This window comes from Lichenostomus cassidix, chromosome 4A, assembly GCF_008360975.1.
Source record: "Lichenostomus cassidix isolate B80296 chromosome 4A, HeHo_3.0, whole genome shotgun sequence".
Taxonomy (NCBI): Eukaryota; Metazoa; Chordata; class Aves; order Passeriformes; family Meliphagidae; genus Lichenostomus; species Lichenostomus cassidix.
In genome coordinates, this window is record NC_139485.1 from 1,730,078 (window position 1) to 1,745,384 (window position 15,307).

General features: G+C 50.2%; 1 protein-coding gene across 3 annotated transcripts in view; it reads left to right on the forward strand.

Annotated features, from left to right (window-relative positions):
* Positions 1-3,277, forward strand: part of ARHGEF9 (Cdc42 guanine nucleotide exchange factor 9) — a 201,731-nt gene extending 198,454 nt beyond the window's left edge. For all 3 annotated transcript variants that reach the window (XM_085060023.1, XM_085060018.1, XM_085060019.1), the window contains one exon: positions 2,782-3,277. In XM_085060023.1, coding sequence (XP_084916149.1) covers positions 2,782-2,909 — 128 coding nt within the window. In that variant the 3' untranslated portion in view covers positions 2,910-3,277. The remainder of the gene's footprint in view (positions 1-2,781) is intronic.
* The last annotated feature ends 12,030 nt before the right edge of the window (positions 3,278-15,307 follow it).

The following is a 15,307-nucleotide window of genomic DNA, read 5'->3' on the forward strand; positions in this document are numbered from 1 at the left end:
AACAAAAACCAAAACCAAAGAAACCTTGTTGAGATCCCGTTGTCCTGCGGGGTGCCGGGATGGTTGGGGTGTATTCCTGGTGTGTCTGTGCCTCTCCTGCCTGGGCCACACCTGGGGGCACAGGAATGTTGGGTGGAGCTGGAAACATCCATGGGCAGGGTGGCTCCTCCTGGAGTGAGTGGAGCTCTCGGGCTGACGTGTTTGTGACATGGCAGGAATGTTTGTGAAGGACTCAGTGTCAAAGCCATCTCTGGTTTGTCTTTGTGTGTATCTGTGGTGTTACAGATGAGCTTTTGCTTTTTAAGGAATGAGCCTTCCGATGTGACTGATGGTGCAGGGACTACACATCCCAATTCACCCCAAACAAGACATTTTCTTGTTACTCTGTAGCTAAGGAGCAGCTCTAGGTTCTGCACTAGGTGCAGCACAGGGCAGCATCCTCCAGAGCATGTACTGCACCATGTAAGGAACAACTGGAATTGCATGTGATGGGGAGATGAAATGGGAATAATGGGCTTCTTGAGAGTGTTTCCAAGCCCTGTCCACTGAGAGTTCCACAGTCAGCTGCTGAGGAAGGACAGTGGCTATTAAACTGCAGACACAATCCCCAAACCTGCAGGTACCAATTGTAAAACTGTCTTTTTTTGTCTGCACTTCCTACCTTTGGCTATGGGAAAGAGATACAAGGTGTTTCTGAAATGCTTTTAATGTTCACATCCTTTTTTCTTCCAGCTCTCTCCAGGCAAAACTCATCCTGGTGAAGATTTGCACCTTCTCCTTTCAGAGCCACAGTAGTTTGTCACCTCTTGGAGGTTTGACAGATCTCTGTGCTCTGCCCTTTCCACAGGCTGGAAATGGCTCCACAGTGTTTCCCTGTTTCAAGAGCCCTCCAAGGCACATCCCCAAATTTCCCTCCAGCCCCTTACTGTCCAAAGCCAGGGGTGGCCTGTGTGTTCTTTGAGGGACACAGAGCACTTTCCTCTGCTTCTGGTGCCAAAAAACAGGAACAAGACAAGGAACCCTGAGGAGGATTTATTTTTCACTCAGGAGAGTGTGTTAAAATTGCAGCCCTTGCAGGAACATTTGTCTCATAAAGAAATCATCAGTGCTGCGAGCAGTGTCTGGTCTGGGGCATCCTGGCAGATGTGTGACACTGCTGGCTGTCACAGCTCCCAGCTGGGGACAGAGCTGGGAATGACACTTTGGGAGGAGATGAGGGCTGGACACAGAGCTGGGGACACACATGGGGCTGGACACAGAGCTGGGGACACACATGGCGCTGGACACAGTTCCTGGACAAACAGAGCTCTGGACACACAAAACTGTAAAAACAGAGTTCTGAACACACACAGAACTGTCTTGTACACACAGCTCCTTGCCTTGTTGCAGTAAGGACAGACCAGAACACACATCTGGGAGCCTGTCTGGCTCTTAGTCCCATTTCACAGCTGGATGGGAACAGAGACATATTTTTGCCAGGATCTGGGTTTTCCACAACAAACCTTGGCACTAAATTCTCTTACGAATAACCTCTGAGAATCAACTCCAAGACACTCAGTGCTGCCTTCCTGGCTGGCCCTGGAAGCCAGTGGAGTTAACTTCAGAAAAGAAGTTTCATTCCCTATTTTTCTTCTGGAGAAGCAATTACAGCATCTATTGGTGTATTTGCTTCTCTTCTGTAAAGCTTTTATTCAGCAGAGGGTGTGGATGTGCATTCAAACCTCTGCAGGGTCAGAGGAAATCAGAAAGCAGCTGGGCTTTGCCCACAGCATGGTTTGCCCTGGGTGGAAATGGTTTAGGACTGAAGAAGTGCCTCATCCTAAAGACAGCAGCATTTAGGGCTAGTTTTACCTAGGCTGGGTTGATACCCTGAGCACTGCAGAAATGTGAGGAGAGCAGCAGGTCTGAATAAATGCCATTTACAGCAGTGAAGTCACAGCTGTTCTGTCACCAAGTCCTTTGTCACCAGCTGCTCCTCCAGCCTGGGGAGACCTTGGCCTCTCCAGATGAATGCTCTGGGCAGAGCTGCACTGCCCAGGCTGCTTTAATATCAATTTGATGCTGGCTGACCTGGACTGTGGAGACCTTTTCCTTCATCAGTCACTCCTGTGCAGGGAGTTTTGAGTTGGAGTTATGTTAGCATGTCTTAAAGTGGAATTGTTTTCCACACATTTGAGACAAAGTTCTTTGTACTCTGTTTGGAAGCTGGAGGAATGCAAATTTTAGTTTCATTCCTCAGCAGCCAAACCGGTGCTTTTTCTGTGCCAGAAAAGAGCAGCCTGACAGCACCAAAGCTCAGGTGACAGGAAAGTGGGAGGTTTTTACAGAGCTTACTGAGCCCTAAATCAGCAAAGGACAAGACAAGCAAATTGCACTGATAGTGCAATTATCAAAAACTCTGCCACTTGCTGCCTTATCTGTCCTAAACCACCTTGTTTGTACGTTGTGATTTTGTTTGATTTGATTTGTGATGTATTTTTTGGTCTGGCTGGAGCCCAGCTCTGTGGTGTTGGTGTCCATGGCAGAGGGCTCTCTCCTTCCCAGGGGACACCCAGGTGCCACCAGAGCCTGGGAATGGCACCAACAGGGAAAAGCAGCAGTGCCATTGCAGGGGTGGGGCTGTGTGAGCCCTCAGGGTGGGTCAGGAACTGGGAGGGATTTTCTCATCCCACCGCGGGGAGCTGACACCACCTGAATTAACCAAGCCTTACCCCACAGGCTGCTTTTTCAGGGGATGTGTGACCAAGGCTCTGCTTTCCTCAAAGTTTCACTCCCCCACAGATCCAGGGCAGCACGAGAGGAGTCCCTGGCCAGCCCTGCTGCTGCGGTGGTTTCACGCAATTCAGAGGAAATCCCGAATCTTTGGACCAGGAAAGGAAAATAGCAGCAAATACAATAAATACCCCTAGCTGTGCTGGGAGCCCAGAGGGGGTCGTGGCCTCTGGATCTGCTCCCGGCAGGAATTGTTCCTGTTCCCTAAGGACTGGGCAGGCTCCCCACAGCCCCACCGTGCTGGATCTGCTCCTGCTGCTCGCTGGGGACAGGTGACTGTCACACTCCAGGTTTGTATCCCTCCCTGGCTGCCATTCCATGCCTGTGGAATTCACAGCCTGCTGGCCAGCCGGGGGAGGAGGAAATGGATGGAGAGAAGCAAGAAATGTTGGATGGCCCAGGCCCTGGCATGTCCTGCTGGCATTCCTGGTGCTGCCAGGGGCTCTGGCCGTGTTTTTCCTGTCTGGATTCACCATTAAACCAGTTTGATTTTGCTGCCTGCTTACAGCTGAGTGGTTTCAGCCTCCAAGGGGAGACATCCCTGGTGGTGTGGGGGTGCTGGGGGGTTTGTGCTGGAGCAGGGGTGACAACACCTCCCTGGCAAAGGGAAATGGGGCTTGGATTCTCCCACCCATTCTTGCACCTTGGATACACCAACCTTGCTGATTTCCAGCAGGTGGGAAATCAGAATATGCAGCCTGAGGTGGCAGGGGCTGAGCTCCTGTTGTCTCCTGTGGGGTGATGAAGAAATCAGAGCCATTCCCCAGAGGCAGCTCCACAAAACCCACTGTCACTCCAGGGATCATTCCAGCTCCCCACACAGACCTGCTGGGGGTTAGGGATGGAAGCAGAGTTAATGGGGATGGTTTACATTGAGGGAATAATCCAGAAAGAATAGCCCTGAGACAGAGGAAACCTGCTCAGCACTGGGTTTTGTCCTCACTCTAAATCTTTTGGCTTTCCATAAAAAGACACATTAGTGATAGCCAGTCCTGGAGAGGGGGAAAGGCCACACTCATCCTGCAGCAAAAACGAACAAACCAAACCAAACCAAACCAAACCAAAAGCTTTTGCTGGAAGACAGAGGCTGATCCAAACCGCTGCAGAAACGCCAGTTTGAATTCCACCCCCCACCCCAGTTAAAATTCCTCTGCCATTCCCAGGAGACATTCCAAGGGGGCAGCAGGAAAAGGGCACTGCCTGCAGTGCCAGGATTATTTATCCCTGCACCAAACCCTCAGGAGCTGTTGGTAACACCAGGGGCTCTTCACAGGACCTGCCAGGTGTGCAGAGAGTTGCAAACCAACAGAAAGGTCATGATGGCTCCCTGTATGCCTGTGGAAACAGATAGTTCCAATAAATATCCGTGGCTGGGAGTGTTTCTGTCCAAACCTTGCAGAGGGGATCCTCCAGGTGGAACTGAGCATGGAGAACCTGCCAGCAAAGCCAACAGCAGCTCTGTCTGGCTGTGCTCGGGATGAGGAACAGGCAGGTTCCAGGCTGAGGGGCTGGGAAAAGCCTTGGCAACAAAGGCAAGGATTAATGGCATGGGAATGCTTGTCTAGGTAAAATATATGGAATTTTAAAATAATTGTTCCTCTTGACTTGTGGCTCGTAACAAATGAAAGCTGCTCTGGAAGTCTCGATTCTGTTTGGCTCCTAGTGCTGGAGCTGGGAGGGACTGGGCTGGGCTGGAAGGCTGAGGAGGTGGGATGGGGAGGCTGTGTCAGGGAATGTCACTCCAGGCCTGCTGGGATGAGGCTTTTCCATGGGATTTGGGGAGAACAGAGGAGCTCGGGGCTTCCAAACCAACCCAGGGATCACAAGGAGTGTGTGCAGAGATCCCAGGGCACTGCAGGGGACAGCTGGGGACACAGCACAGGGAAAGCCCCTCTGTGCCTCATTCCCACCTGGCTGGGTGTCCCCAAGAGCCACCCTGAGCTGGGCATGTGGGACAGAACAGTCAGCCCCTCTGAGGCAGCACCAGCAGTCCCACCCAGATGGTCCTGGATGATGGACACAGAGCAGCCCCAGGGAGCAGCTGGTGTCACACCAGTGTCACCTCAGCATGTCCCCAGCCCAGGCTGCTCCCCTGCCCCACAGCTCCCTGCCTCCTGCCCCACTGCTGTGCTCTCCAGCTGCTTTCCTGCTGTGCTTCCCTGTCCTTCATCCCCTCTGCCTGTCCCCCCTTGCTGCTCACCCAGCCCAAGCAGAGCCACCAAGCTCCACACAGAATCCTTTTTGCCATGGCTGGAAGAGAATGCTGGACTGGCCAAATTCCCATCTTTCCCTCTGCACCAGGCCCTGGCTGCAGCCACTGCCAGCCCCAACCCAGTGTTCCTGCAGAGCCTTCAAGGGGTCCTGCTCCCATCCTTCCCTTCTTTCCTTTCATTCTACCTTATCCTTTTCTTTGCACTCCTTGCTTTTCCTCTCTCTCTCTCATTTTCCTTCCTCTCCCTCCTTTCCTCTCTGCTTTTTTAAAATTTCCTTTTGTGTTTAATTCACTCCCTTCTTTCTTCCCAGACACATCTTCCTGGTACAGCTTGTTCAGCAAACACAGCCTTCTGCCATCCCCCTTTCCCTGCCCTGACCAGCACTGAGGGTCATAAATCCTTCATTAGGGAGGTGATCCACAACTCCTCTGCTCTCTGCTTGCGGTTTTTACCACGTGCTGCAACTTACAGGCAAAAATTCTTTTTTCTCATATGTGCCTGCTGATGACATTCCAGGAATGGAGCTCAGCATGTGCATTCATTTGTGACAAGGCTGTGGCTGTAATGTTGGCCATTGGCCATCAGTTCTGCAGGGGAAGGGCTGAAACCAACCCTGAGTGAGTTATTGAAACAGCAGCATTTCCTCCAAGTGCCATTAATTCCTGTTTTCCTGTGATGCTGCCTGGGACCCAGCACAGGCTGGGAAAGCTCTGCTTGGGCTCTGTGTGCTCATCCCTCACCCTTTGAATTTTAGTAATGAGGGAAATCAGCCCTTCAGCTGTCCTGACCCTGCCTGGCCCAGGATGTGTTTGTTATTCCCCCTTATCTCTCCCACCTCACCCATTTCCCAGCTGCTGAGATTCAACCTGAATCCTGGGCTAAGGACACCCCTAAATCCAGTTGTTTGGGTGCCAAGGTTTGATTCAAAGAGCAGTAAATGGCATCATTAGAGCTCTTTAAAAGTCCAGATGAGCCTTATGGAGCTCAGGTCTCAGCTGGCCAGGACATCCTGAAATGTCCAAGGGCACAGCAGTCATCCCAGATGTGTCCCAGATGTGTTCCAGATGTGTCACAAGCACTGTGAATTAGCAGGGAGCCAGGCACAGAGGTTAAAGCTGCTACTGCTGCTGCTGGGAAAAGGCACCATTCCCAGAGCTTGGAACCTGTGCCACTTTGGAAAAGTCACTTTTAGAGCTCCTGATCATGGAATTAAACCTGAACAGCACTGAGCAATCAGGCAGGAGCTATGAAACCAAAATTACAGCCGTGAGGGAAAATATGGATCTCAAAATAGGGAGCAGCAGGAACTCCCTTAGGAATTGTTTTAATGGGAGGAATGAGACTGAGCAAAGCTCTGTGAGGTGCTGAGAGCCAGCCAGACACAAATCACAGAATCATTGAGGGTGGAACAGACCTCTAAGATCAAATCCATGGCCTTGGCCCCTCTTTCCCATTCCTTGGCCTGCAGCAGTGTTTTCCCTCCATTTCTCCCATGGAAGGTTCCCATCAGCAATCCTGCCCAGCCACGTCTTGTGCTCAGGGGGAAATCCATGGATTAAACAGCTTCCCTGGCTGGGTAAGTGGCAAAGCCCAGTTATGCCTTTGGGAAAGGTGCTGGAGCTTTCCTCTCACCAGGCAAACCCCACTGGAGCTGAGCTGAGCCAAATCCGACAGAAACAGCACAGGGAACACTCACAGAAATCCTTGGGAATGAATGAGTGAATTAATTAATCAGCCACACATCAGGATGCAATCCCAGCACTTCTGTCCACATTGTAAACTCTGCTTTCAATTTCTTGACTCTTCTGCAGGAACCACCTGAGTGCTGAGTCTCTTTCCCTCTTTCCCTTTGCCAGGCTCTCCTCAGTCTCTCCCAGAGCCTGGAAAGCCATGCTGGGGATGCAGAGGGTTGGATCAGTGCTCAGCTCTGGGCTTCAGGATTCACTCAGGAAAGTGGGGAACAAGCAGGCAGTGGTGCCCTGGTTGGGTTTCTGAGGTGCTGAGGTGTGAGGAGCTGTGCCAGGGTTTGCTCTTGCTGGACACCTCCAGATTCCCAGTTTTAATCAAGATTATGCTGGCTACTCCCCTTTTCTCCTCACTTCTCCAGAGTCAGCCAGGGTTTTGCTGGGGACTTTCAGGATTTCAGCCTTTTCTCTGGAAACAAAGCTCCAGCCAAGCTCCACAAGCATTTCAGTGCAGCTTTGCTAGTTAAAAACTCACACTGCCCTAAATGCTCCAGCAAGAACAAGGCTGCTCAGGCAGCAGCATGGCTGCCTGGGAAGGAGGGGATCTCAAGGGCACTTTATTGAGCTAAAAATAAGTTTATTAAAGGAAAACAAAGTCCACATCCAGCAAAGATGCACGAGGATAATGGCGAAGAGATGAAGCCACAACAAACCAGGGGAAAGTCCCTTTTCCCAGACTTTGTGCTGCAGCCACAGAAAGGGTGAGGTTCTGCTGCTGAGAAAGAAAAGGCTGTTGGGAACTAAGTGTATGATAAATGATATCCCCAGGAAAGCCTGGAGTGCAGCAAAGCTCACATTAACAGGCAGAATTAAAGAAAGGCTCCATCATATGAGCCTTACTCATGGCTCTGCTGGCTTTTATACAATTAAACTCCGTGCTTGGGGCTGCTCCTCCAGCCTGTTCTTAACCAAAGCTGTCCCACTCTCACCCTGCAAGGCACATCTAAAATTAGCCACGTTGGCTGGGCAAGAATTGCACAAGCCAGCCACAAATTAGCAGATCCAGTGCATGATGCTTGACATTGTCCAAAAGTCCTTCGTTCCCACTGAAAAATAAAGCTGGTCTGGAGTCTGGGACTTGGCAGGGCAAGGGAAAGCTCAAAATAGACCGAGGCTGCCTGCTCTGGGTACGGAGAGTGCTGGCTAAACGGTTTAATTAGCTTGTGTTAATGAAAAGTAAATTTTGAATACTCTCTCCTCCAGATTTTCAGCTTGCCAAACGTTAAGATAATGCACTTTCAGATGGTTGAACTTTCCCTAAACCCCAAACAGTTGGAAGCTCCACAGGAGCAACAATCACACATGACAATCCATCCATCCCCATTGGGACAGGTTGTTCCCAGGGAAACACAAGTTGGAAAATCATGTCCAGCATAAAATACCTGAGAAGAGGCAGGAAAGGTAAATTCAGATTTTATTTCAGTGAGGGCAGCACCCATTGCCTGCTCAGCCTTGCTGCCATCAGGAGGAAGGGAGGACAAATCTCAACTCTGCATTTTACCAAAGCCCATCTTCACTGACAATGGGAGGAACAATAAAGTTTTCTCTTCCAAAATGAGCAACCTGCACTTTTATTTTCCTCTTCCTAAGAGCAGCAATTTTCACCTCTGGCTGTGGGTTAGAGGGAAAACAGAGGAAAAAGGGCTTTTCTCTCCGAGAGCAACAGAGCCTTTGGCTTAAGGGATCCAGGCAAAGATGCTGAGAAAGTGATGCCAAACCTCCTCCATTCCAAGGGTAATCTTTGAAGCTTTTCCCTCTGTCTGCTGCACTGCTGGTTTGATTTCTCCACTCTCCATCTGTGCTCAAAAAAACACCTGGAAAATGTTCTCCAGGGAAGCCTCCATGCCAGAGCAGGACCTGTGCTGGAGCCTGAGCCAGAAATCAATACAAAACCACAAAAAATCAGCACCACTGGAAGTGTTTCTGAGAGGAGACAACAACTCCATTTCATTTCTCTGTCCCTGTTGTCTCACTGGCTGTGATGTCTGACAGAAGATGGATGAGGGGGTTCTGACCATAAAATAAATCCATGGAGTTGGGCTGCTCCCTGTTCCTGGGTTCTGACGGCCCCTTCAGGGTTTGTTATTAATGGGGGGAAAAAAAGATTGGCCCTTTTCTTCTCCAAAGTGCTGGAAATGCAGAAAATTTGTATTTTTGATGCATCCCAAATTCAGCAGAACGGGGAAGAATTTGATTTTTGCTTTCAGGCAACGTTTGCTATATCAGTATTTCCATTTATTTGTGCAAGTGGCAGCCTCGTCTTCCCTGCTTCTGCTTTGTACTGGCAGTTCATAAAAAGCAGATAAGAGAAACTGCTTTTAGTGTCTGCAAACTAATTTTGTGAAATCAATTAACACGTTAATGAATTAAAGAGTGTTACCATTTTCACATTTCTTCTCCTTGATAATGCCAAACAGTGGAATTGGAGGGCAAAGATTTTCACGGTTTGTTATTGCTGGGAGCTCTGCTAATTATTTTTCCTGCGTTTCTGTCCCAGGAAATGCCATCAAACCAGGGTGAGGAGCAAAGGAACCAAGTAGGGCTCATTCCCCATGTGAAAAACACTCAAAAAAATCCAGGGAAAAGGCATTCCAGATGGAAACCAATAAACCAAAGCCCTTCTGGGCCTTGCACTGCCCAAAATGTGGGAGCAGGGAGGTTGCTGAGAAAAGGAGCTGAAGAGCAGGAGGGGAGGAAGGAGGATTGATTTGGGAGGAGAGGCAGAATATCTTTTCATTGCCATGGTAGTGAATCCTCCATGGAGCCAGGCAGGGGGGAAAGGGAGCTCAGCACAGGGAGAGCTCAGCAATTCCTGACCCAAACCCACCTCTTCCACCCAGTTTTCTCATGACAAGGCTGCAAAGCACCTGGGGAATTGTATTTCACTTTTCTCCTGACTCCACAGCCTCTCTGCAGGTATTTCCCCATTCAGGGGGAGCAGGAAAGCAGATTCACACGGGAAATTATTCCATCGTGGTTCTTATAGACCTGGGGGCTTGAGGTTTCTGAGGGAGAGGGGCATTTGTCTTACCACATTTACAATTGTAAATATATAAAAAACAACTATTTCAGTGCTTGGAAGAAAGTTGTTTCCATCCAGATACCCTGATCAAACCCATCCAGCAGAGCATCCACAAATGGAATTCAGCTGGCAGTAAGATGCCAAGGATCCAGAGGGATTTCATGGTGCAGCATTGTTTTCCTTTCAGTGGACACACACATCACATCCATCACCTGGGGAGAAGGATCCTCCTCTCCATGGCTTTCAGGGAGACAATTCCAAGTGCCAGAGGATAAACCCTGAGATGAACACCTTTACCATCACACCTTTGTCCATGCCAGGGTTGAGGATCAGAGCTGCACAAGCATAAAAGTGCCTGAATTCCCTTCTCCATCCAGACAATCCCTCAGGTCTCCCTTTTGCCAAGTTCCAGGCTCAGAGGGAGCCAGGAGCTGATATGGGAGAGGTGGGAGGTGGAGCAGAAAAATGCATGGGCAGGGGAGAAAGGGCAGAGTGGGGTTTGGTGGTGTTGAATTTCTTAATTAGGACTCTCCCAGTTTCTACTGCACTTCTTGGAAATGGTTTGGGAGCTGGGAATGGGGGAGATGAACCTTCCAGTAGCTGCTTCCTAAAAGATGCTGGCTCAGAAGAGCTGCCACTGGGGAATTTGGGTTGAAAAATCTGCGTGGCATCAGAGGTCTCACCCAAAATAACAAGAAGAAAACAAACACCCTCAGGTTATCAACAGTGACACAGCTGGTCTGGAATGCTTCCCAAAGCTCTGGGAATGGGACAGATTCCCTCCATGGCCAGGAAAATCCCTGCATTTGTCTTGCAGGACCCCCAGCCCTCACCAGCCCTGTACTATTTTATATTCTTCTCAGGATCTTCGCTTGCAAAATAAAACTTCAAAGTTTCACGTATCAAGAATATTGGCAAAAAGAATATCAGGATTTCATGCCAGAAACAACCATTAGAAGGTCACTATTTGCAACAGATGCCATTATTTTGTGCTACTGAGCTTGGAAAGCCAAAAATTGGGAATTTTTCCGGTCCATGCTGCAGCTATTTGTTGTTGCAGTGGTACAAAGAGCAGAGCAGGAGAGAGACACTGCCCATGAGGGAAATGAGAGGGGAGGGATGGGGCAGGAGGGAACAGAGCAGGGGTGGGCAGAGCCAGCACATTCCTGGCTGGGATGTTGAGGGGTGCAAGCTGAGAATCCTGCATGGTGCACAAGGCAGAACAAAGCTACAGAGAGAGCTGTAAATAGTGAAATATCATAAATGGAGAGACCAACAAAGGCAGGGTGCAGGAGCAGTTAGGGGTACAGCGCAGGGGCAGTCTGGCCACCTGCAGGGACAGCAGGGCTGGGCTGGGCTTTGGACCTGCTGGGCTCCAGATTTTGGGGTGCTGGGTGCCTTCCTGCAGCACCTGGGACACACTGCTGCATCCATCCCAGCCCTGTCACACACCAAGTCCTGGTCTATCCCATCCCATTATCCCATCCCATTATCCCATCCCATCCCATTATCCCATCCCATCCCATTATCCCATCCCATTATCCCATCCCATTATCCCATCCCATCCAATCCCATCCAATCCCATCCAATCCCATCCCATCCCATCCCATCCCATCCCATCCCATCCCACCCCATTATCCCATCCCATCCCATCCCATCCCATCCCATCCCATTATCCCATCCCATCCCATCCCAATATCCCATCCCATTATCCCATCCCATCCCAATATCCCATCCCATTATCCCATCCCATCCCATCCCATCCCATCCCATCATCCCATCCCATTATCCCATCCCACCCCGTTATCCCAGGGCAGCACTGCCTGCTCCCGTGGGAAGCTCCAAGGCAGCTCTGCAGGCAGTTGGGTGTCTCGAGTAACACCTCCCACGTGGCAAGGAGGCAGAGCTAACTCCCAGCTATTCCTGGCGCAGCAGCAGATGGAGCAGACAGGTTGTACTTTCCCAGGAAACACTCTGGGGCCATGCAGGAAGGGTGGGATCTTGGATTAGCAAGCTGTCCTGGAGCTGTGCAAACACAGGGAACCAGCAAGGCACCAATTTTTCCTTATCAAGGCTGGTTTTACTTATCATTGGCCACCCTGACCTTTCCAGGTGAGCTAACACCTGACTTCTGTCTCTTGAAGGGGTTGACATTCAACGGTTTAGCACATGAAACAGAAAATCAAGATAAAATCCTCGACAGCATTTCAGAAGGATTGGTGATCCATGGGATGGACTCGGCACTGCAGGGAGCAAATCAGGGAAAGCCTGCCCACATCCTGGGCTCAGGGCAGGTTTGGTCTGCCAAAAACCTTTTTGTTTTTCACAGAAAACATTGCAACCCCACCAGAAGGACTCCCAGAGACGTGGAATGTAATACATGTATACAAAATTGGATTAATGGGGAGGGGAAGGAACTGAGATGCTCCTTTGGTGGGGAGGACCACATGTGCAGAGATTTCTTCCTCTCCATCACCATCTTGGAAAACTAACTTAACATCATGCTCATCTGCTCCAAAACAGCATTTTATTTTACTGAGAAGTATAAAAATGTGAGCAATGGTTCATTACATTGAAATTTAATTCATTAACAATGAGCTGTGAAGGAAAACTGTGTCAATTATGCCCAACTTCCCATCAGGCTCAAAGCAGAGCATTGATGCTGCAGCCAGACAGGCACAGTGAGTCCAGGCCAGATCCTGCCCTTCCCTCCCAGCAGGAAAATGGGGCAGGAATTCCTTCCCACTCACAGGAACAGGGAATGGGAGCAGCAATGCCTCCCCTGTGGAGCAGACACCCCAGCAGGATTTGGGGTCCCACAGCAGGGAGCAGGGGCAATATTCCCTTTGGCTGAGCAGGAGTACATGGGTGACCCCAGGTTTGCCAGGATACCCCCAAAAAGGGAATCTTATTGTTTGAGTTCAAAATCGTTGAGTTCAATATTTAGCAAACATCCAAGAGAGGAAGGCTGTGCTGGGAAGGGCCACAAGTGACCCCAAAGGCTCCAAGTGCACCAAGCCCTGCTCACTGATGAGATAAAAAGGTACAGGGCATTCTCTGGGAGGAGGTTTCAGGGTCAGCTCTGAGGTTTTTTTCGTTTTTTCTCTTTTTTTTTGCCTGGCATGTGCTTTTTTTGCCGTTATCTCTCAGCAGCTCCTGTGTTGGATGTCAGCCCTGTTTCCACTCAGGGGGACAAGGACAGATCACAAGTCCAAAATGAACCCAGAGAAGAAATTTAAGCTCCAATCCAAAGCCCTCCAGACAAGACAAAGACTTCAGTCTCACCTTTGGAGAGGTTTAATTTCAAGTCTCACCTTTGGAGAGGTTTACTTTCTCTTTCCAGCCCCAAACCAACAACGTGGGTTTGCAGCTTTCACTACAGACTTTCAATCTTGCTTTTTAGCAGGTGAAATCTGCCTTTAGACAGGAAGGTCCACATTCCACAGGGTCCTTTTCCAGAGTTTCCTCCCAGTTGCCTGCAGGATGCCACATCCATTGTCAAGGCTCTCAGTCCTGAGCCAGCACTGCTCCATCCCAGCTTTTGTTATCTCACAGTCCCTCAGGGCTCATTAAGGTCGGAATTAGACTGTCCATGGCCCTAATTAGTCCTTCAGCTCTCTGGGAAGCAGCCAGGGCTTTTTTAACCAGCGCTCCTTACCTCCCTCCTGTGATCTGGAGCTGCAATCTTTGGAACTGAGCGAGACAGGCATCTCTCCCCTGCTGCTCTGCCCTGCTCTTAATTGTTATTAATTGTTACTAATTGCAATGGCCAGCACTGGGACAGGCCCAGGGAGGGTGTACTGCAGGACACGATGGAGATGCAGCTTGGACTTGCTTTGGGAGGCTGTTTGCCCAAAGGACAGAGGGAGGGTTTGGGTACAACCACCAAGTGTGGGGTTTTCTGAAGGGCAGGAAAGTTCCACACAAGGGAAGAGCCGTGGGTAGCTTGGAGCTGGAAGAGTGAGGTCAGGAAGCTCCCATGCTGAGATCTCCCAGGAAAAAGATGGACTGGGGAGCTCCAGGATCAGAGCCACCCTCTGTCCCCAGCCCTCAGCAACTCCAAGGACACAAGCAGCTCTGCTACTTAAAAGCTTTACCAGCTGATTCTTGGGAAAAGAGTCTTCCCATTCCCCTGGAGTGACAAAATCAGGAAGTGATCCCATTCCAGAGCCACAGAAAACCAACTGTGCACCCTTATTGCTGCCATGGAAAACCTGTGCCTTGCTGAGCACTGGGCCTGCACTGCCAGACAGCTCAGAAACCAGGCAAATATTCCAGGTTTCCACCATGAATTTCAGAAAAGCCCTGCTGCAAACACTGTTTCTGGAGGAAGAAGGCTGGTCCAAACTTGGTTTGCTTTTTTTTCTTCTTGACACAACTTTGTCACACCAGAAATTTGAACTGTCAGATGTGTGGTGCAGCTTTGGCACTGCTTATCCATGCCAGAGGCTGTTCAGACCCTGATGGGATCATCAAGTTCACCACGAAGTCTCAGTAACTTTTGTTCAATACCAGAAACAAGTCTGAACAGAGAGCTGCAAGTGCAGTCCCACTTTCTCCAGCAGCACTGAAAAATATTGGGAAATGATCCTGGAGAAGCACTTGGCTTCTCTCAGCTCTGTCCCCAGGGGGAAGAAAGCCACCCAAAGCAGAGGTGCAGCCCTGGTGCTGTCAGTGCTGGTACTCCTGCTGGCAGGTGCATTGACAGGGTCTCTGCACATCTGCCTTCAAAAGAAAATAGCTAATTTAAGTTTTGAAAATAGCCTTGGAGTCAAAGCTGTGTCCTGCAGAGGACACATCCCAGGAGCCCTGGATCCTCCAAGCAGGACACAAGATGCCTTTGCTGTGGATCTTATGGCATCTGCCCCATTTGCCTGGCAATCCCTCTTGCTTTCCCACTCCCTTGCAGGGACAGCTGCAGGTGGGGGCACTGCTAAGTAATGCCAATTGTCTGTGTCTCTCTGTTAACCCCCACCTTTGGCTCGTGCCCTCTCTGTCTCTTGCAGGAACTGCCCAGCCAGGCAGGGATTTCAGCACAGCACTCACAGGACTCAGAGGGTCAGAGCCCATCTGCACCCCCGGCTGGCAGGGCAGCTTTGGGATGCAGCTCTCAGCAGAGGCAGCCAGGGCTCACATTATGCAAACAGCTCTGATTAGCACCCCAGCCAAGGCCTGCTGCAATCAGGCCAGCTCATGGCTTTAGGCTTCCCACTCGAAATGAAGTTAAAAATAGTTGGCCTTTGTTTTACTGAAAGCCTGGGCAGTGGTGACCTTTTGTGTCTGTGCAGCCTCTCTGTAATGTGCCCCTTCACATTTCGAGGATGTGCTCGGCTCCAGGAGCTGCTCCTGCTCTGCTCCCTCCACTCCAATCCTTTTAGCTCCTGGTATTTTCCTGAGGAGCAGCCCTGCTGTGGAGCACTGAGCAATTCAGACAGATTTGGAGATATCAAACCATGCTGCCAGCAGGGAAATCCTCCTCTGGCACTCCCAGCTCTGGGCTCAGCCCCTGCACTGCCCCTGTGCTGCTCTCCACACCTCAAGCTGAGTTTGGCTCC